Genomic DNA, 22904 nt, shown 5'->3' with positions numbered 1-22904 from the left:
GGCTGGTTGACATGGAGTTAGAAATCAGTATAATAGGTCAATTTGAAAGTTTACACCACTTAAAATAAGATGATGATTACAAAGGAACAGTTCATTCCCATGACCCTAAGGCCCAAGGCTGCCCAAATGTTACAAAATCCTCACACAAGCACCTTAAAACATGCTAATTATAAGGCCACAGCATTGTCATATTCACACATTGCTTTTTGTATAAAACAAACAAGATGTTCTCTGGATCTTCTCTCGTGTTTGGACTTTGTACTCCTGTATGATTGTTTCTATTTTTTCCGTACCTCTTCAGATCAATAAGGAGTGTGTGCGAGGCCTCTGGGCAGGACAGCAGCAGGAGTTGATATTTTTAAGGAACCGAAACCCGGAGCGAGGCAGCATCCAAAACTCAAAGCAAGCACTGAGGAACATGGTCAACTCTTCTTGTGACCAGCCACTCGGCTACCCCATGTGCGTGCCAAATTATTACACAGAAAAATCTTAATTTGCTTCAATAGAAGTATTTAGCCCACTCACATAGACGTTTTCTCTGTTTAACTTTCTTTCTTTTTGTGTTTTTTAGGTACGTGTCACCTCTGACAACTTCATACGCAGGAACACACGGTACACTACGCGGCATTGGAGGAGGGGCTTTAAGCCTGGATGCCATTCGTTCCTGGCTCTGCTCTAAATGGCTGCGGTCAGTACATTTTGTCCCTCTTAAGTAGAAAGTGCAGTTTGTTATTCTTTTTTCATCCTTGCCTTCCAGGCTCAGCCTTTTCCAAATCTCTTCCTGTGACTGTGCTTCAAAATTAGTTGTTTTTTTTCACATGCTAAAGATAAACAGAAAACAGACTTTATTTAGTTCTCTCTGATGGGTAAGAAGATGATGCTGTAAGTTGAAGGTCATGGGTTCAGTCTGGTTGAACATGAGCCTCTGAGGAGTCTTGAATAACACACTCTTTATTTGGAATATTTGGAGGACAAAAACTTTCATATTTCTTCTAATCATCTAGTTGATTTCATCTCTGAAACTGGGACAAAATCATTTCAGGAGAGAAGATTTGAATCTCTGGACTAGCTAATTATCTGCTGCAAAGACCGCAGAAAGTAAGTTGTAGTAGTTTTCCGGCACACGGTGCATGGTCAGTGTGGCCCATCACATGCCCAGTGGACAGTTGCAGTTTGTGACGGTGCAATTGCTTCATGTGCATCAGTTGCAGATGTTATGGATTTTCCTCTTGATATAGTATGCATTGAAATTCACTGACAAATGCCTCTAAGTCTCAGCAGCTCTTTTTACCATCATTTTGTCTTTTGCTTTAGTTTGACCATTGTTTTGATGCACTGTTTACTTACTCGTTGTTTGAAATCGTCTCCTTATTCTGTGTTTTCAAAGACTGTATTTTTATTTGCCTTGATAACCCTTTAGTTTGCCACAGAAGCTGCCTGCCTTTCAAAGAGGTGAATAAGAACAGAGATGAGTACAAAAGTATTGTGGTTACTCCTAATAAGTATATATTCTCTGTTTTTCTCCAGGCGATTTCTAAAATGCATCATCTACTTAATAGCATTTTGTAAGTCACAAAGATTACATATCAGAAATCTGATATATATCTATATATATTTCTGAGCTGTTACAGAAGGCCTTATGTCTCCGGGACAAAAGAGGAAAAAGTTGGGATAAAGCAGTTTATGCCAGCTTCCTAATGCTCTTATTCAGCTGGTTGCATTTAGTATAAATCACTCTGGATAAGATGCAAACTGCAGTGTAATGCTCTGGCTGCCTGCTTAGTGGGAGCCTTGCCTGCTCTGTGGATTTACAGATATTGACTTGGAGGTAGTCAGTGCTGCGAAGAGGCTTCTCTGCCAACTTGATGTAGTTTTAAATACATGTACAGGGACAGTGCGAGTGCATGTTTGAGAGAAATAGACAGCTGGATTACAGAGTAAGCGGGAAGCTGAAAGCTTTAACTCTCTGCTTTGCTATGCAGAAACCTCCTTCTCTTGGCTCTCTCTTCCTTCAGCCCCAGTTTCATCCTGCCTTTTGTTTCTCTCTCCATCATTTACACAATACCTTCGGTAGAGCTTATCGTACAGGCGCTGCATTAACCTCTGCAGGTCAGCTAATGGTGTGTGTCTTTGTAACTGCGCAGTTCGTCCTTAAGCTTCTTGGGGCAGAGTTTTGCTTTCAGATTAGATTAGTTTGTTAAGCCTGTTTCATCCGCCTTGACTGAAAGGTGTTGTCTTAATTCGACTAAGTAGAAAAGGAGATAAGGAGATGGATCAAGCCTCCCCAGCCAGAACACATTTAACTAATTTACGAGGAACACCACCACCACCACATATGTTAGCACAGTTACGTAACATCTCTGAGTGTGTGTGTGTGTGTGTGTGTGTGGTTTAAGCAGTGCTGATAGTTAAGGCTCTGTAAATTTTTGAACGTCCCCCTTGCCTGTGTGCATCCCTTGCACTGATGTGGACATGAATAAATAAATCAGAGCTGTGTGCTTGTGTTCTGCAGGGTGCGTAAGGACAACCTGACCAGCTGTAACAGCGGCATGAATATGGAGGATGTGGACTGCGGTGCCGGTGGGTCGTCATCGTTGAGCCACAACCGCCCATCCTCTGTCACATCCAACAGCCTGAGCCAGCACAGAGCCAGGACGGCACACAGCCACAGACACCGCAACGCTGGTACAAATTCTTCTACTACAATCTCGATGTAAACCTAATAATGCTTGGGTTTTGTTTGTTTTTAATCACACGAACCAAAGTCAAGCTATGTAACTTTTCAAATCTAAGCCCCACCCTAAATGATAGTCTGTCACATTGCCTACCCTCTGACCCTGCTTTATAAAATAATATGTAGTTTTATATTATATTTGAAACAAGCAAAGGGAATATAAACCTATCAGAAAAGTGTTTACTAGCATCAAAGATGAATTACGCAATAGGGTCATTTTCCTATAGTTCTATACAATCAGACTAAATTTTCACTGGGAGAGGTTTTCCCACTGCAGGAAAGACTACTCTGTGCAATCACATGAAAAACTAAGTACACTTGCACTGCTTCCAGTAGCGTTAAGGTCGTACTGAGTAGATCCAGGTGCTGTTAATCAAATGCATTTGATTAATTGATCATCAACAAGTGTGGCTGCCTCTATGAAAGCAGATGTTTTGGCAGTTTGATGGTCTGGAGCCTTCAGGTGTGTGTTAACACAACGCCACGATCTTCGAGGAGTGAATGACGAGTGAACATCTCAGACTCTACAGGCTCCACTTACCATGTTAAATGTTAAGGTTAATGACAGTATGATTAGAAAAAGACTGGCAGCACAGCTTAAGTTTGCAAAGTTGCATCTGAACAAACCACAAGACTTCCAGAACAATGTCCTGTAGAGAGACAAGGACAAAGTGGAGATGTTTGGTCATAATCGAAACCACCATGTTTTGCAAAAACTAAACACAGCATATTAGAACGTACACCTCATAACAACTGTTAACCACGGTGGCGAAGAGGTAATGATTTTGGTGTGTTTTGTAGCCACAGCGCCTGGGAACCTTGCGGTTTTTGAGTCCATTATGAATTCTTTTGTGTGTCAAAGTACTCTGGAATCAAATATGAGGCTTTTTATCCAATAGCTATGACTTGAAAGAAATTAGGTTTTTCCACAAAACAACGATCCTAAGCACAGCAGAAAAACTCCAACAGAATGCCCGAAAAAGAAAAGAATTAAGGAAAATGGGACAAAGTCCAGACTACAACCCAACTGAAATGCTGTGGTGGGACAAAAATGAATCTCTGGAAACCTCAATAACCCGAGGCAATGTTGTAAAGAAGAGTGGGACAAAACTGTTCCACAATTATGTGAGAAACCGATAAAGTCACTCATGCAGCAGAAGGTGTTTCTACAAGCATGGGATTAACTCAGTTTTTCGCATGTAACTAATGACCAGGCTGCTTACTTATGAGGTAAAAATAAGGTCAACTTTTGAACTCTAAAGCACAATTTACACACAGTATAAAAAAAAAAACTTCAGTAAGGGTTTGAGCTGTCACTTGAGAAAGTGTCATAGTGCCATATACAAAGGAAATCAGTTTCAACTTGAGAAAAATAATTTTCGATACTCACAAAGCAGGAGATGGATATACAAAGTTGTCACTTTTTTCCAAGTGTAAAGAAGAGGATTGAAAAGTATCATCAAGAAACACAAAGAGAGCCACACAGTACAGAACAAGCCTGGCAGAGATAGGAGGCAAAAGATTTTAAATTCTCTGGAAATAAAACTACTGAGAGATGTGTGTAAAGACGCCAGAACAACTGCCAAGACATTAGTAAATGACTTAGACCGGCTGGGAATTGTAGTCTCGATGGAGACCTGCACAGGTATGTACTCGGTGCAAGAAAATCTTGATTTCTTCAGAAGAGAAGCCTTCAAGTCATACTGAAGTACACTAAGAACAACCTGGACAAAGATCAAGCATTTTAGAAGTGCGCCCTTTGGTCAGATGAGACAAAACTAGAGGTCTTTGGCCACAGAGATGCTGCTCATGTTTGGAAAACATGTTTGGAAGGAAGAGGCGTACAATCCAACAAATAACATCCCCACAGTGAAACATGGTGGGAGTATTATGCTGTAGAGATGCTTCAGTGCATCTGGAGCTGGGACTCTCACCAACCTGGAAGGAATCGTGAAAAAAGACAATTTTCTTTGGAACAAAATCTCAACCAGTGAGCAGCAAAACTGCTCTGTGTCATCGCTTGGTCTTCCAACAACCCAAAACATGTGTTTGAGTTGAAATTTTCACTGGCTATAGTTTTAGATGGTTTTAGTTCAACTCTGAAAGTTATTTACCCAATTTACCTATGTTAACATTATAACAACTTTGATCACCACATCACTGCAATGCTTTTGCTAAACTCTTTTAAAATGAAAAATGAAAGTCTTCATTTAACATCTTGTTGTTTTTTTTATGGTGGTGTCCAAATACGTAGATGTACCAGTGTTTTTATTTTTTAAGAGACCACAGAGAGCCACATAGCTAAACTAAAATCCTGAAGTCAAATATAACGTGCTTTTTAAATTGTACATTAGGTTATTAAATCTTGCGTTTCATTACAAATGTTCACGTTTTTAATTCTACAGCCAGGAGAGAGTACCGCAGTCGATCAGTGCAGCCCCAGAGTCAGCGCCCCCCTGTCAGCAGCCAGTCTGGCCCAATCCTGGACTCGGGCTCCAATAACGGGATTGTCCAGCGTCTGTCTAACAGTCAGCTGTCCTTTAACACCTCCATAGCTTCTATATTCTCCCAGGTATACGCACACATTGTAAAAAGCTTACTTTTCTCGGTTGCAGCTGCTTTTGTGCTCCCTTACTAAGAGTGTAAAGAGGATTTTTGTCTGTCTCCAGGTCCCTCGTCTCTCAGGAGCAGGTGGCATCAGCGCGCAGCTTCAGGCAGCGCAGCATCAGCAGCGCTCCAGTCAGGTAGGAACTGTACACTCCTAATGCAGCATGCCTAAACACATGGCCGACAGATGGAAGATCTGAAAACTGAGATTCTTGATGTTCCTATAAATCACCTTAGTGTTTACTGTATGACATTATAACAGAACTGCAATATCTCCGTTCCTTGTGGTGCCAGGTCTCCTCATCTTCATCCACACTCAGCTTGCTGTTTGGGAAGCGTAGCTTCTCCAGCGGCCTGGTTATCTCCGGGTTGTCCGCTGCTGAAGGGGGCAACACCACCGATACACAGTCATCCTCCAGTGTCAACATTGCCATCGGGCCCTCACATAGGTCCAGCAGCAGAGCCACACAGGTGGGTGGGGAAAAGAGCACTGTCTGAATTCTGCACCCACTTAAGACTGTTTCCACAACACAGCTTAGACTAGGTAGGCAGCAGTTAGATGTACACATATACAGAAAAACAAGTGCACACTTTTTCCTAGTTTGACTTGCTTGTCTTGCTTTTGTAGAGGTTTTAAATACTAAGGGAAAAGTTCAACATCTTGAGGAGCTTGTTTGCAGTTTTTGCCAATAGATAAGAGACTGATATTTCTCTCACATCCAGTGTCTGTCTAAAAGCACAGCTCATTTTTATTGTTTGAGAAGATTCAATTGGATTTACAATTTTAATATTAGACAAAGAAAAATCAGAGTAAATACGACATGCAGTTTTTGAATGATGATTTCATATAGTAAAGGGAAAGAAAACCCTACCTGGCCCTGTGTGAAAAAGTAATTGATTTTTTGAGCCATTCAGAGGTGAACTTGCTGCTGCATAATCCAAATATATTTGAGATTCAAGGACAACCTGAGCAAAATTCATGGTTGTATCAATCACAGTAAATAGTCCCAGTCCTGAAGCAGCCCCATACCCTCACAGAACTGTCGCCATGTTTGACTGTTGGTATCATGTTAATTTTATAAAATGTTGTTGGTTTTATTCCAGACGTAATGGGACTCAAACCTTCCAAAAAACTACATTTTTTGTCGCGTCTGTCCACAGAATAGTTTCTCTTTTTAAGGATGTTTTAGGGCAAATGTGAGATGAGCCTTTTTGGTCAGCTGTGGTTTTGTCCTTGGACGTTTTCCAAGGCCAGTCTCTTGCTTTTTTGTTGAATCACAAACACTGACCTTAACTGTAGTAAGTGAGGCCTGGAGTTCTTTAGATGTTGGTCTGAGTTTTTTTGTGAACTTCTAGAATAGAATATAGAATAATTATGGTAGGCCGGCCACTCCTGGGAATGTTCACCATTGTTCCATGTTTTCACCATTTGTGGAAAATGGTTCTGTGGTTTGCTGAAGTCCCAAAGCCTTAGAAATGCTATTCTAAGCTTTTCAGATTTATAGATGTCAATGACTTTGTTTCTCATCTATAGTTGAGTTTCTTTAGATCGTGGCATGATTTGTTACTTTTTGAGACTTTTTAATCTACATCACTTTGTCAGACACGTTCTATTTAAGTGATTTGTTAAAAATTCAGCAGGTCTGGCAGTAATCAGGCCTGGGTGTTGCTAGTGAAATGGAACTCAGCTTCCACTCAAGGGGGTAATTTTTAAAAATGGTTGATTGATAATGAAATCATTATTTAAAAATTGCATTTTGTATGACTTTGTCTAATAGTAAAATTAGTTTGATGGTCTGAAACAACAGTGTGAAAATATGCACAAAACTAATGCATCAGGAAGGGGGGCGGCGTATATTTATTCACAGTCCCGTATTCTGCTTTTCCTTATTTTCTGCCATGTATTCACTGTTATTCAGGTGGATGCTCATATTAAAGATAACCAGGGTTTCAAATAAGGATGTCAGTGGATTTACAAGGAGTCTCTGTGAGCCAAATGTTCAGGCTTCAGGCTGCTCTAAACCTACCGATCAATCTGTGGAAGCCTGTTTCAGCAGCTGGAAAAACAATTGCTTTAAGATTCAGAAGTCAACATTTCAGGTTATTATCTCCAAATTTAGACTTGCCAACTGAAACTTCAGAGAAAAGAATTTTAAATTTAAGTTATTAAGTCTAAATTTTAACATAACCCCAAATTTTGTGCATGGCAAAAAATGTTTGTGTGGGGTTTTTTTTTTTTTCCAGTGGAGAGAGTCCCATATTTTTACTGTTTGAAGTTTTGAAAAAAGTTGAAGAAGTGAGACTCATTTTGGTTGTTTTGTACTCCTGGAGCCCAAATTGTGAAGTCAAGAATTAAAATAGAGGAAAAAAACAAAGTGAAAATCAGATTTTTACTCTCATGCATCATTTGACACTTTTGAGTGGTACGATCAGAGTTGCCGTCTGATATTCTTGTTGTGTTCGAACATGCTAGTTGCTTTATACAAACAGCGAATGCTCTCCTGTGCCTGAAACCGGCCTCCTCTCTCTTCCTTTCTTCCTCAGTGGACATCAGAGCCATATGAGAGTATAGACGCGAGCAATTCCAACGCTGCAGTCACGGTGAAAGACGACACACAGTTAAGCGAGCAGGGCTGCAGCCAGGGATTAGACAAGACCCAGGAGGATTCAACATCTGCCTCAACAGTTCCAGACCCAACTGATCAAAAGACTGTCTGAGAGAGAAAACACATCTGTGACAGTGCCCATACTCATGCCCACATACAGACAGGACTGTATGAAGAGTTATACACACATAAATAAAGAAGATTGTATGAGAGAGCACCCATGCACACAAACCTGCCTCCTCTGTCCTCAGCATGTGGTCTCACCCTGTTGTCTGAATGTAAAGTCTGAAAACACAGTCTTTGATGCAGAGGATAAAAATAAAGACATTTTTAAACGACGTGGCCTCTTTCTGTGGTTAACAGGTCTCATTTAAATCTGGGTGTCAGAAGGAAATATTTATTTTTGGAAGTATAGTTTATCAAAATGCCACAGGTTAATTATATAGTCTTACTCAGAGATGCCAAAACTCCCCCGTGTATTAGGTTGTTTAAACATTTTACTTTAAATGATCATGAATTGTTTCAAAAAAGCAACTACATTATGTCTGAGTCCAACATGTGATTACTAGCCTTTTGGCCTTTAGTCAGATGATCTCCCCGAAAACTCTGTTAAACACTATTTGACTTCATGCGTAATCCATTTAAAAAATAATGTATGCCTCGTTTTGAGCGGGGTATGGATTTGAAACCTGAAAAGGACTTTCCAGTTCTCAGCTGAATGGTTGGTTTGTAAGTTAAGAGTAGCCTGCAAAGAAACATAACACAACATAGGATTAAACAGCCCCTAAATCTGAATAAAAGACTTATTTGGCCATTTTTATTTATTAAGGTTTTAAAATGTACAGCACCATGTAAAAGTGCTGACCAGCAGGTTCTCCAAGCTTTCTGGAGGTCTTTCTTTGGTCATTGGCTGCTTTTTCACTGTTTTTCAGTTCTGTTCTTTTACCTGATCATTTTCAGATGAATGTTTTTTTTTGGTTTTTTTGGGGTTTTTTTTGCTGCACCACCTAATACTGACCTATGAGTCATTCAAGCACAAAAAAGTAATCTACTTCAAGAGCTGAATCAGTGACATCTTAGCAAAGAACTAATTTTAATTTCTGTGTAGCCACTTTGTTACCAGCAACCACTGCAAAAGCATGTAATTTGTTCCCATTTCTTTTGTTGAATACATTTTTTTTTAATTATGGTCAATTTTATGGACATAATTTGGTACTTTTGAACCAACAAGGTGATTGACTAAGAGCTATTAGCTGAAAAGCCTCTGCAGGGTGTGCAGCGTGTCCTTGAAAGAAATTGAGGAAGCTGTCCAAGTGGGGGATAAAAGAAGAAGTATCAGACCTAAAAAGAAAAAAAAAATGCAAGAAAATGACCAGTATCTGAAAGCAGTGTCCTTAAGCAAAATACAAGAAATCTAGCAAAGACTAGGCAGAGGATCTGAGAGGTGAATCTGGCCTTTTAGCTGATTCATCTGGCTTAAAATCATACCTGGACAGAAAAAACACAGTGGAACAATATCAGTCATAGATTGGTCTCCTCAGAACCCAGACCTCAACATTATTGAAGCAATTTGCAATAATTTTTACAGAGGATGTAACAAAAGGTAGCCAACATCCAAAGAAAAGCTTTGAATGTTCTTCAAGAGGCCTTAAGAACTATTCCTGAAGACCACTTGAAGAAATTACGAGACAGATGACCTGAGAGAGTTCACGCTATGTTAAACAATAAAAGTAGTCAAACCCATTATAGACTTTCAAACTCATTAGGATTGCACAAACTGTGTTTTTGCCTTATATCGTGCATTTCCATATACGTTGCATGTTTCAACAAACCGCTTCACCCATTTCCCCAGAAAAATATAAAGAAATAAGTGGTGGCCTAAAACTTTTGCACAATTTCCTATGTGGACAGATTGCAGTCTGGATTTTAAAATGGTTCCTTTTTTCCTGATTGATCCTGGAAAACTATTTGTATTGTTGTACCAGACAAGTGAAAACTGGCCAGCTTCAGGTATAAAGATGAAGGAACAGGCTTAAAAATCTACAAAAGGGAGTTCATCCATGAATCCCTACACAAAATTGGCTGTACACCTGCTTGATAGTTACTTAAGATATTTAACTCTGGATTAAAATGATAAATTGATGAAATAAGAGACTGAATTTAGTCCTTGCCACCCCGTAAATGCCCCACCTCTCTCCCTCCTACAGCTGAGTCGGGAAACCACACCCTGCTGCCATAATTAATAAAAGGGAAATTACAATAAAAATGAATAGACTTGCCGCTCACTTCATCATGTACCCTGATCCTACCATCCAAATGTCACAGCAGAAATCAAGGCACAGACCAGGGAACGTTTATCCAATCTTCTATTGTCCAGTTTTGATAACTCAATCGTAGCCTCAGATCACTCGTCAGCGGTGCCCACTGCGGACTTCTGCTGCAGCCCATCTGCTTGAAGGTTCAACAAGATGCTTTTCTGCATACCTTGGTTGGAAGGAGAGTCTATTTGAGTTACAGCCGCCTTCCTATCATCACCCTGACCTCTGGCATCAAGGACTTTTGGTCCACACAAATGCTGCTCACTGGATATTTCTTTTGTTTCAGACCTTGTCTCTCACACAATCAATTTGGAGTCCCTTAAATCAGAGTCTTCATTTCCCACACCTTCAAAGAAAAACACAGTCACATTTGGCAAAAATCTATTAAGTATTTATTGTAAGTTGTTACATTTAGATTTCTTTCTCTAGCAGCACGATTTAAATTACAGATATTCAAGGGCAGTTACCATAAGTTGGAGTTTTCTTTTAATGCAAGATGTCATTGTGTAAACAAAGACAGAGACAGAACCGTAGATCAAAGTGTACCAAGACTGAGCACCGTGTAAACATGATGCTTAAAGGCTGATGAACAACATTTTTGTGTGTCTTTTCAGATTAAAAAGAAAAACAATGACAGAAAAACTTCTGACTGGAATAAATTAACAGCAACAGTAAAGATAAAATTAAAATAATAGCAAGCTTCTTTTGTGAGTGAGTTGTACAATTTTACTGGGAGCTGACCTGGTTGCTTGCAGTCCACATCAGTCACATCTCAAAAGGTTCAGTGCCCGTTATATTATGGTTTTGTTGGTTACATGTTGGGTAGCTGGATTACATGTGAATGATTCAGAAGTGACACAAACCCACAACAGCAACATGAAAAGAAAGCTCATGAAATGCGTTTCATCAGGATCTTTTTATATTCCAACAATTCTTTTCACCCCGTTCCACTAAAGTGGAAGGTAGATTATTATTTTGGCACATTTCATCCACCACAGAGACATACTCATTCTGTACTTAGTTGGACATTTGCAGTTCGAGTTTCCCTCTTTTTATTTATTTAACTGAATTCCACAAAGCTCTATATTTTTTTAGGCTGTTTATTCGTAAAGAAACTGTGTGACGTTCAGCAAATAGGCTTATTTTCTTTTCTTGATGAGAGTAAAACAGGGACTGCAAGAATGAAACTGGAGCCTGCTGCTATTACAAAAAAAAGAAAAAAATGGTTTTATGTGAGGTTTATTTCTAGCTTATGGTTCAGTCACTCTAGAGGAAAAATTAACATGGCAAAAATAAAACTAAACCAATGGTCCCCTGGTGAATACACTGAATATTTTGCAATTGGTTGGAGACTGATTGCAAGTGGTTGCAGCACCCACTTTCAAGTATGAGGCAATTTCACAGGTTGCCTATTGGGGAGCGGCCTCTCATCCACCAGGCAACCCATTTCACCTGCAGAAAACATGGCATAAAGCAAGACGCGAGGGCATTGAAAATAAAGAAATACCAGCAGTCAACTCAGGCTGACTAGAGTCACTCTGGTTTGCAAATAAATTGGCATCTAATTTATAAATACACGCAGACGGTACCAAAACGGCACACGGTTGCAATAATCTTGGTCATGCCTCAGTCTCCAACCCCGTTTTTCCCTAGTGTGACTGCAGCATTAATAACCTCAGGTCAGGCTTGCAGTTTCTTCCCATCTTCCCAAATAAATCTCACCAAAAAAAGTACACAAGTATATATCATCCGTTTTCCTTTTGACACTCCTCCCTGCAATTTTCTTTAAACCTAGTTTGTTTGTTTTTAAACTGGATGCAAATATTTTGTCTGTCTTGTTCCATCATGCAAAAAAAATGCCAGTACAAGCATGACTGAATATCTCTCACAAAGTCTAAACTCCCTAATACTTTTTAATTTTCTCTCTTTCTTGGACTACAGATTTAAATCACTGTGTGCCACAAGACTTGAGTCCCTCCAGTGCTATTTTACAACATGAGGTTGGGTTTAAACTAGAAGATATAAAAGTCTTTACATGCTACAGTTAAGAACTGACAATCAGTTTCCTCTGATAAATTTCAAAGTCATACATACAAGCAGTCATCTTGAAGACTGGAGACAGTGAGATGCTTTCTATTGTCTTAAGACTTCACCCTTAAACTGGCTACTATTCTCATCTCTGCATTTCAATTCTGAAAAGGGAGGTCACATCTGTTTAGTGCGGCAGGATGAGGCTCCAAATTTAATATACATCTCACCCCAGACCACCTTCTGGACCATTAGTGACCACAAAGATTAAATTTCACCTGTCAAAATAAAGCAATCAGGATCTCGCTCAAGAGACGTGTCAAGCAACCAGTGAAAAACAGCGAAAAGTTGAGCCTGACTCTGGATTAAAAAGCACTGTCCTGGTAAATCTCTCTTCAAATCATGCATGTGGAAATAACTGACCATATCTGTTACTACAAAGATGTTCATTTAATCATTCGGGTAATTCATGAGACACTCAAAACAAGAATTAAGTACCCATAACCATCAATATTATAGTCAAACATACTAGAAGAAAAATATGAACCTCTCAAAAGAGTTTCTCATATTTTTAATTGTCTGCATACTGCAGTACTTGAATACATACTCATACAGTATCGTTTATAGCAAATAACTGAATTATTTCATTTATTTAGCACAAAGCATGCTGAATAGAAAAAAATGTCACTTTTCTAATCGCCTAAAGTGACGGTAAAATTCTTTTTTTCATTTTCACCTGCAGATAATTTCTCGATGACCGTGATCTATCTACAAAGGCATGACATAAAGCAAGAGGCTTAGGCATCTAAATCAATAAAGAGAGAAGTGATTGCCTAAAACTGTTGAGAACCAACTTCGAGCAGTACCCGCACGGACAAAATCTCTTTCCGAGAGTAGCACAAACACCTCCAGAAGAGGTACAAAACAGACAATATGAGGGAGGAATTAAACATCAGTGCAATTTTTTGCTGTAAAATTGGCCCGTCTCTCCACTAACGGCTAATAACAGAGTTTTATATGTGATGTCACAAAGAGAGAAAGCGTAAGCCTGACAGGGGGAGAGTGAGACAGACAAGAAAACAAGATCTTGAGGTCTGTTGTGAAGCATAAAGAGGCACCAAATCCAACTGAGGGAACACACAAAACCGACATCAATTAATAAACCTTTCTTTAGCCATGATGCACTGTGGAAAGAAGGAAAACACACACACACACACACACACACACACGCACACACACACTACTGTCACTTCCATTTCAGTTAAGGAGCTAAATTTTCCTGACAAAAAAAAAAAAAAAAAGTTAAAAAATAATTTAGATCTGAATCAAACCTCAAGTGAACATTAAAAGTGGCTCATTAGAGCTGAATAAATGGTCCCGTAAGTAACTTATAACTGACTAGTCTATCGTTTTGCCTTAGTGGAGTGTTTAACAAACACAAAGCCCACTTCTGCTCCACATCGATGCTACTGTATAAACACAGTGATAGTCTGACTGGATGTGGCTACAAAAAGAACAGTAAGTTGAAGAATAGAAAAATAAGTTGCTGTTGCCACAGTGTTGCCACTCATTTCATCATATAATTCACAACATTCGTGGAGAGTCTACTGACAAACAACAAAGATAATCACAATAAAATATGGAATACTTCATGGTGAGCGGGGTTTATTTGAATGGTTAGAGTGAATTACTGCGACTTGCGTGTGGACAGTGCACACTTCAAAGGCAGATACTGTCATTGACTCGGCTAGCTTGTTTCCATGTTTGCGCCAGCTCCAAAGCCCTTATAAAGTGAGACTATGTAACTTTTGAATGAGTCAATAACACGGTCTCACTCTTAGAGATAAAACAATTATATTCATAAGCAGTAAAACAAACTCTTTCCACTCAGTATACTCAAAGTTTGGATGTAACTAAGACTCCTGTCACACAGGCGTAGAGACCAGTTGGAGACCACTTGGCAACCATCAGTCACAGTGGAAAAAGGAGCAGTTTCAAACCAGGTGTGAGAGGATTCTGGATGTTGCTTGCCATCTCTGAAACTGATAGCAAAGTAGTATACGATGAGTAGATTGCTACAGTTGCCCTAAGTTTGCGTGACACTGACTTGTCTGCGTTTGCCGACTACTCGCCAAGAGGTTTTAAAACTGTAAAGAGTGCAACGCCTTCAAAGTAAAAGCTGCACCTTTTGAAACGTGTTGCTTCAGCCATAGATCGTATACAACACAGATGTAGCTCCTGTATGTCTTGAAAGACATACAGGCCAGCAACTGCTCACCAATTGATCAGAGTTTTTTTTTCTACAGCGATCAGTTTGCCAAGCGTTCACCGAGCGGTCTTTAGGCCTCTGTGACAAAGTGGCTAATGTTAGCTATTGCTAACGAACTTGCTGTGCGACTGACATTACTGAGTGTGTTTGCTAACTCTATGACTTGTGCTACTTCTAAACAACATTTTGTTTTAACCCTGAAGTTGTAGTAGGCAGAAATATGGATTTTTTTTTTAAAAAAAAAAAAAGAAAAAAGAAAAAGAAAGGGGGGGGGGGGGGGTTGACAAAACAATTACAGAATAAAAAAAGAAAAAAGAAAAATCATCCCTCCTCCTGCCACTCTCCCCTCTCTCTTTCAAGCCCCACTAACAGGTCGAGCATAGGAATATGGTTGTATGTCACTCCCCTTCTGGTTTCACATTCCCCAACGTTAAGTCTCTGGCTTAGCCCATTGTACCACCTTATCCGCTGTTCTTCATCCTCGTCTTGTACTACTCACCCAATCTGGTCAGAAGTGGGAGAAGTTTGCCTTTAAGTCTTTTTGTAGTAGCACTTTGATATTGTTTCCGGTTACTGTTTAGTTGAGTAGTCGAGTAGATTTTAATTCATTAGATTTTAGTTAAAGCACTAAAGGAAAGCTCTCCCGTGTGTGATTTGGTCTGTAAGGACCTGTAGTTGATCAAAATTCTTTATCACAGGCATCACAAGCCCAGAGGAGATGCAGGAGTGAAGTTCTTTTTCAGATCATAAAAACTACGGATATATTTTTCTTTAAACACTTACTGCTGTTTAAACACCTGCCTACCCCTACTTTGGCAACAAAAGGTTTTTCCTACCAAAAGTTACATAGTCTTAGGCTTTAAAAATGATAAGGACAAATCCTTGGTGGTCCCCTGTTTACCCCACTGTCTAATAACATGCTACTGTCAGGGTAACATGTTTGTCACAGAAAGTCATGATTTGGTTGATCTTTAAATAAATAAAATTTATTCCTTCAGTCAGGTAATACTGCACAGGGTCAGCTACAAGTCTTGTAGCCTGAGTAATGACAGTTTTATGACAGTCAAGTTGAATTCCAGTCATCTAGGTTACCAAGACTCCAGCACACAGCCACATAATGTCAGACAACACATTTATTTGTTTTCATCAAGGTTTCTTGTTTTTTTTTTTTTATCATCACGAAGGCATATACTATTTACTCTGTATATTATTTGTTTTGTATGTATGTATATGTATAAACAAAAATAAGCGTACATTTTTGCTGAATAAGAAGAATATCAGCAAAGGGCAATGTAAACCATGGTCCATCTAAAACAGGTGAAAGGTGCATTAGCCCACCCTTTCCCAACTCACCCACAGTAACAGATTTGCATAGGCAAAAATGGGATTAGCCCTTAGACAGTGGATTCCTGAATTCTTTATAGAGATGCAAAATCTAGTTCAGCTCAACACAAGTTCAAAACAAACACACATACAAACAAACAAACAGAAATATGTTGACTAGGCCAAACTCTCTTTAACCCCTCTGGTCATATACATAGTCATTTTCTGTGCACATTTTTGTTTACAGTGTTAGGCTTCAAGTAGATCTAAAAACAACTTTTACATTGACAACTAGATGTGAAATAAATTAACCAACATGAGAGGTAGTGAAAAGCCTACAGAGACGTTTGTTTTCTTTTTTATACAAAGAAAAAAAAAAAAAACACATGTCAGTAAGGCCAAAGCTTCGCAAACCTCCTCCATCCCGTTAGGACACTTCAGCTCTAGCTCGCAACCTTTATTTAATATTTTTCTTTATATATTTTTTACTCAATAAAACCATAGCCACATTTTAAAGACCCTCTCACTTGGAATCCATGGAAATTTAAAGACAAAAATCTAAACTTAGCGATGACAACTATATCACTTCACATCATCGTCATTGCTTGCAAAATCCACATTTAAAACGCAGGTATTAAAAATAAACAACTGTGTACTTCTCCCCGCTGTGTAAAAGTCACAATAAATTACGAGGAATGGACGCGAGCAGAAAACCTGGGTTTCTACCGTGTCTGTCCTCCTTGTAAAACGCTCCCAGTTTTAAACTCCAGCTTGCCCGTTAGCCCTGGGCAGAGACTCGCGCCAGCTTCAAACCTGCTGGCTGTTAGCTTCCCACAGTTACGAGTATTTAATAAGGTACACACATCTCACAATTTATAAATGTAAACTTGTTTTGATTGCACCATGATTTCAATATCTGGTTGTTGGTGAAACATTCTCATGTTACTTATATAGACTCTGAAAAAAACCTGCAAAAAAACAAGGAAATGTAGTTCTAGTGTGCAGAAGAGGGATGTGTCTGCATGAGAGCTTTATGAGTTAAAAAGTTCCAGAGTTGTCCAAATACAAATGTCTAAAATGCTTTCACTTTGTGAAAAGGTAAAACTGTTCCAAGGAGTGAGAGTGAAAGCTGATCTTGCGGTATCAGAATTGGTAAATTACTCTGTATTCCTCTGTTTCTGGTCAACTGGGCGCATGCATGCAGAACTCTTCATTAAAGCAGCCAAGCAATATCAGTTCAAGCCCTTATGGATATTCACATAGCCTGAATGTGAGTACTATATTGCCAAAGGTTAAACAAGAGTATATTTTTAATAAGGAACACTGAAAAACTGTGGCGTGGTTATTAGTTTCAACCTGTCTTCCTGACCATTATTCACAGCAGACAGCTTTTGTACTACTGTGACATCCTGTCTGTTTCTTTTGTTGAAATAAGTCTGGAGGAAACATCAAAATCCCAGGCTCCTGCAAAGGAGTTTTTTTTATTCATTCGTTTCCTTATTTAGTTTCTCCAACAAAACCTGAAGTTGCAGTTTAGAAACAGTGGCAACAAACAAAAACTTTATATCCTGAAAGGTGTTTATTAATTAACTTTCCGACAAGTGAGACAGAGCCTCAAATTGACATCCAATTGCATTTCAAAGGCCTGCTAGGCGTCGTGCAACATCCGCTCTTATAATTAATCTAGACCAAGCTTGGCACATGAATGTTAGGTAGTTAAAGGAGCCAGAAACATGGATGCCGACATTAATCAGTGAGGAGTGGCACCGTTTCATTGACACGCTAAGATGTGGCACTACTCACCCAAACAAGCCAGGAGGTCAGCTACCTATCGAGTGCTGAATACACTCAGAGGCTCAGTTAATTACAAAAAAAAAAAAAAAAAAAAAAAAAGCATATACAGCACTCATGCACTGTCTATTGTACATCCACATGTTCATGTGGATGCACATGTTCATGTTCAAATGTTTACATCATTAAAAGAAAAAATCATTTCATGTATTAAAAATGTTAATGGGAGGTTTGGCACAACCGCTTAAACTCTCCTCTTTTTTTCTCTGGTAAATGTGTCACTGTACCATAAACACACGGCCGTTACCGTAGCATGCTGTCAAAGTCTGATTAGAAAAACAAACCAGAGTGTGCGCGAGGGCTGGCAGTGGAGTGGAAAATTAGCATGGCTAGCACAAGCATGCTAACTGCTTGACTACAGCATGCTGAAACCTAGACGGCTAGTTGAAAAGGCGAGTGTGTAGCATGACTATGCAAGCTTCTTTTACTAGCCCCGTGTGCAAGCGTTGTTATTACCAACCCTCTTCACTAGCTCTGGTATGAAGAAACAAGCGTCTTGAACAGGCAGTAGCTAACTGAAGGACCACCACACGGCAGAAGGACCAAGGCTCCACAGCCTAGCGACCAGTACTGACGTCATCACGGCATCTCTGACATCGTGTTTGGGACCTGGTTCGGCGTAACTGCTTATAACAAGCATCCAATCTCCGGTTTTTAGCCACAACTAAAGCTAAAGCCTTACAGACAAAAGCCAGGGTTTGATAACCTTTTACATTACACCCGCGCCTGCAATTTCTGCTACTGTTCTTAAAGCAGAAGCGGCTTTCTATAATGCTCAAAAATTCACTGTAAAACACTACAAGGTAAGCCCTCTTTTTCTGCTCAAGAATTAAAAAAAATTAGATGATTATTTATTTGGATTCAATGTATTTTTTCGTCTGTTTGTTTTTCTCCAGCTGTGTTTTTTCCCCTAGACTGGGCACCTGTGCTTGTCAGGCCTTGATGGTCTGAACTGGAGGGAGGAGGAGGAGGAGGGAGGGAAACGAGGGTAAAAAAAAAAAAAAAAAAAAAAGGGAGGTAGGGATTGGTGGACCAACTGTGGTTGCTTTCCAGAAAACCTGCAGCAGCACTTGTGCTGCCTTTTCCTGCATGTAAAGGCATTGTGATTTTCTCAGTGGAGAGATTTTTTTGTCTAAAGTTCATGAGTAATAATAATAGATGTAGCTGCCCAACCACAATTCTAGCCCTTCTCCCAGTTAACGAATCCTAAAGAAGGAAAGTGCTTGGATGGACGGATGGATTGGATGGACAGGTGGATAAATGGTAGGTGCTGCACGTGCTGCAGACACCTTCAAATCTCCTCAATAAAAATACTGCAGTAAGCCTAAAGATGTCAGAAGTTTACTTTTTCCCATCACTGGACACAGACAGCCAAACAGAGATACAGTCCTCCCTGCCCCCCTTAAATACCTCTTAATATTCAAAAACAGTTGCAGTCCGCGGCTTATATCATCAAGCGATCATAGTGAGAGAGAGTTGCATGCAGAGCCAGTGTGTCTACTGGTTAAAAGGGCAAGAAATGCCCTAAATCCCACCGACAGATAGATGTCATGTTTGGACAGTGAAGGAATGAAGAGCAAAATTAAATGAAAGACATCTGAGGAATGGGACAGACTTGAAAAAACTAAAAAGTTGTTAAAAATAATGAGTAAAGACAGAGAATATCACTAAGTAAGGGTAAAAAGCATGAGGTCTAAAATATTACAGTACAGGAACAGTGGGCTTGTCCTTTTTGTCTCTCTCTCTCGCACTCTGTTCCCACCTCCTAAGGAGTCTTTGTCCACAGTTAACCAACAGCGGGTCACTAGGTTGGCCATCTCAACTGATAGCTGATACGTGGGTTGGCCAGTCAACCATAACGAAAAGCACAAATTGCTAGCAAAACAATCACTGGCCAGCATTAATGGTCTAAAACGGACCAATAACCACCAGCAAAGGCTGACCCACCTCCAGCGGAGAACTGGATATAAATTGCTTAAAAAATATAAATAAAAAAAACTAACAACCAGCTATCTTGGATGTCACTCGGCCATTTCAACCAAAAAAGAGGGAGAGGTTTTTCCAAACCCGACTTCTGGCACCATAGTAGTATTTGAAGTTTAAGTAGTAGTCTTGTTGGCATTTGATGGCGATGATGGAGGCTGGAGGAGACTAGGTGTCGAGGCAGGTGCGCCTCCTGCTGGCCAGGAGGTCTCTGTAAACAGAGGAGTTGAGGAAACGGGGGAAGGAGTCCCGGTGCATCAGGGTGTAGATCTGGAGTTGGGCCTCCTCGTACATCAGGTTGCTCGGCTCCGCCAGGCTCTGGTTTATTCCTTCTCTGACCCGTGAGTCCAGACTCACCTCGGGTAAGGAGAACAAAATTAAGTAGAAGTGATGATCTGTGGTTTGTTGGGACAGGAAATGTGCTAAGGACTTCAACTTCTGCATTGAATCATGCACCACCCCAGAAAGGTAACCATAATGTTGCGACAGACTGCAACCACTACAATCAGTCTGGTTGGTAGAAATAACATAAACAACATACAGAGTTGTGAAATTATAGTATTTACATCAAACAAAAATGAAGTAGAGATACAAACACAACAACCAGCATGCTGCTAGCAGGTTTTTAAATGACAACGATTAAAGTTGTCACTCAAGATTAAGAAAATGCATAGACCCCTGTTAAATAAAGTGACTAGGTTCTCTGACTTTACTGTATAAAGACCAATCAGGCTTCTGAGTGTAGTCATACCACAAAGGGCCTTTCTGAGGCATTACAAACCTACCAATTTGAGTAAATGTAAAGTCAGTAAGCAAATAAGCACAAATAACCTGATTAAGCAGAACATCAAATCCAATGATAGATACGGACGTTACCAGAATGGATTCAGTACATTTTAATACCACAACTCTAAAAAATGTGATGGTACTTGCTTTGTTTTTTGGTACCATCAGTACCGTAGCCATGACATGGATTAGTTACTCATCTGCAATAGTCTCGTTTTTTTTCCTTCTTCCCCCCCCCCCACACACACACACAGCACTGCTGCAGACAGGGTAGTACACAGCCCCGCCCCTCACTAGCAGCTGAACAGATGAACAGCAGCACAACAAATGTGACGAGGCATCTTAAAGACTAACACCCCAGTCTTTATGAAGAATTTTGTGTTGTCATCAGCGTAACTGGTAACATTAGTTGTCTGTTAAGCTATGAAGCAGACAGGAAATGAAGCAGACAAAAGTCTGCAACTAGAAGCTGTGGCACCCTACCTTACCAACTCTGATCAGCAAGGAAATATGGTGCCAAGTCACCAGAAGCCACAGGAAATAAACAGATGAATACATTTGCACGAACCAGTAATGATCTAATTATTATTATTATTATCATCATTTTTTTTAATAAAAAATGCTTAATTTTGTGATTTTTTTTCCTAAGTGGCATCAGAAATAGTATTTTTCAGGGTGCTGGTGCCCAGTTTAAAATTTTAGTAATGTGAAACCCCAGCTAATAGATTAATTAAATGACACTGAGGAATGGCTAGAGGAACACCGATGTGCAGAATGTGCCAGCACTAGCCTATTCCACAGAGGCTTCACTCCTAAAGCACAGTAACCAACGGATCCTCTGCCAGAGTTACTGTTCCAGACACCACAGTATACCTGCAGAGCTCCCATATCCATGTGTAAAGACCATTTTTTGTTTTTCTTTTGCAAATGAGGAATCAATCCAACTTAAAACTATAGTTGTAAATCACATTAGCACATGTCTGCATAGTAAATCAGAAATAAGAAACCACTGCCATGAACTGTGTTTACAGTTTTAGTTCAGTGACTTCTCATGGCCACATTTTTAAATTAGTGATGAACCCTACACGAAGTCTAGCTATGGCTGATGGGAAATAAAGTAGTAGCTAAATGGAAAATTTATCTTGGGAATAGTAAAGTGGTCACACTTATTCCTGATAGCGACATGCATTCCTTGGAAATTGCCCTAACACAACTAGTGGAACGAGAAAAAAAGGAAAGCATCGGCAGTTTCATTAGGATTAATTACTGGAGACTACCAAAGCAATCCATACATGGGTTTCATAAATCAGGACTAAAGATGACCCCGAGGAAACAGGTTTGCCATTTAGTGCAAGGTCTTGATTTAAAGTGTTTCGGTTGCGTTCCTGTGGTGGCTCACCTCTTTGGGTGATAATATGGACACATAATCTTCATATATGATCCTGGCCTTCTCATCAACCGCTGTGGGATCCGTCTCCTTTTTCAGCTCTTCACAGGCCAACCAGAAAAGCAGGTTGTCCTCGCTGTACTCAGAACGCAGGAACTGCCTGAAAACCTCCCGGCCCTCCAGCGAGCGCAGCATCATCTCAAAGCTCCGTGCCCACGACAACACCTCCTCTAGGCTAGGGCGTCTACAGTAAAAAAAAAAAAGAGAAAAAAGACACACTTGTGTTAGATTGACAGAGACACACAAATGGGAGAATAGATAGCTGAACTCACTGTTCTTCAGTAGCTTCAATACTGTCCATCTTGGTGCAGGTCTGCCGTTCACTCCTCTCCATTCTGTCTTCATTCCTGGATCAAAGGAAGAAAGTATTATACTTGCCAAAATAAAAGCCTCAATATATGTCTATTAAAATGAGCATGTTTCTTTAATATTTATGTATACACTTAGGGTCGTAACATTAAATTGACTGTGATAAACATGTCAGTGTTTTCTCTACCCCTGGATGGATTGGAGAAGGGAAAATCAATAATTCATGAATAATTTGTCATTTACATAATTTATGTGCCCTTTAATGGAGCAGAGGAGACACGTGAAGCTAATACAACATTACCTAAGTTGACTGCAAGTTATTAGATTACTGTTACTGTAATAAAAGCTTCCCAATAGGAACTAATCATCTGCTGCTGATAGCCAGGAAGCTAGTCCTACAATAGCAAAAAAAAAAAAAAATGATAACATTGTTTATTCAGGTCAAACTTGTCTAATATTATAATTAAAAGTGTTCATAGGGATCATTATGCTTAAAAAATGATTTCACTTTCACCAGCATGCTACAGAACAACAACAAAACTAAACTGAAACTGCAGGAAGGAAAGGCTCAGGTCGTGAGCCTTTCTCCTCCTTTTTTGGCTTTTCCCTTTAGGGGTCACCATAGCAGATCATCTGCCTCCAT

At 39.7% G+C, this 22904-nt stretch overlaps 2 protein-coding genes across 2 annotated transcripts in view; one reads left to right on the top strand and one right to left on the bottom strand.

Moving 5' to 3' along the window:
* pcnx2 (pecanex 2) overlaps positions 1 to 8265 on the top strand; it is a 38529-nt gene extending 30264 nt beyond the window's left edge. The window contains exons 34-40 of the mRNA XM_080868427.1: positions 302 to 459; positions 572 to 688; positions 2513 to 2685; positions 5140 to 5306; positions 5404 to 5478; positions 5636 to 5812; positions 7886 to 8265. Of these exons, the coding sequence (XP_080724553.1) occupies positions 302 to 459; positions 572 to 688; positions 2513 to 2685; positions 5140 to 5306; positions 5404 to 5478; positions 5636 to 5812; positions 7886 to 8059 (1041 nt within the window). The 3' untranslated portion in view covers positions 8060 to 8265. The remainder of the gene's footprint in view (positions 1 to 301; positions 460 to 571; positions 689 to 2512; positions 2686 to 5139; positions 5307 to 5403; positions 5479 to 5635; positions 5813 to 7885) is intronic.
* Positions 8266 to 10661: 2396 nt separating this feature from the next.
* Positions 10662 to 22904, bottom strand: part of rgs17 (regulator of G protein signaling 17) — a 29678-nt gene continuing 17435 nt past the window's right edge. Inside the window, exons 5-7 of the mRNA XM_080868750.1 lie at positions 22225 to 22299; positions 21905 to 22136; positions 10662 to 20076 (exon numbers count right to left, since the gene is read on the bottom strand). Coding sequence (XP_080724876.1) covers positions 19888 to 20076; positions 21905 to 22136; positions 22225 to 22299 — 496 coding nt within the window. The 3' untranslated portion in view covers positions 10662 to 19887. The remainder of the gene's footprint in view (positions 20077 to 21904; positions 22137 to 22224; positions 22300 to 22904) is intronic.

This window comes from Rhamphochromis sp. 'chilingali' (assembly GCF_963969265.1).
Source record: "Rhamphochromis sp. 'chilingali' genome assembly, chromosome: 20".
NCBI classification, from domain to species: Eukaryota; Metazoa; Chordata; class Actinopteri; order Cichliformes; family Cichlidae; genus Rhamphochromis; species Rhamphochromis sp. 'chilingali'.
This window is presented reverse-complemented; position numbering and strand designations above follow the sequence as displayed.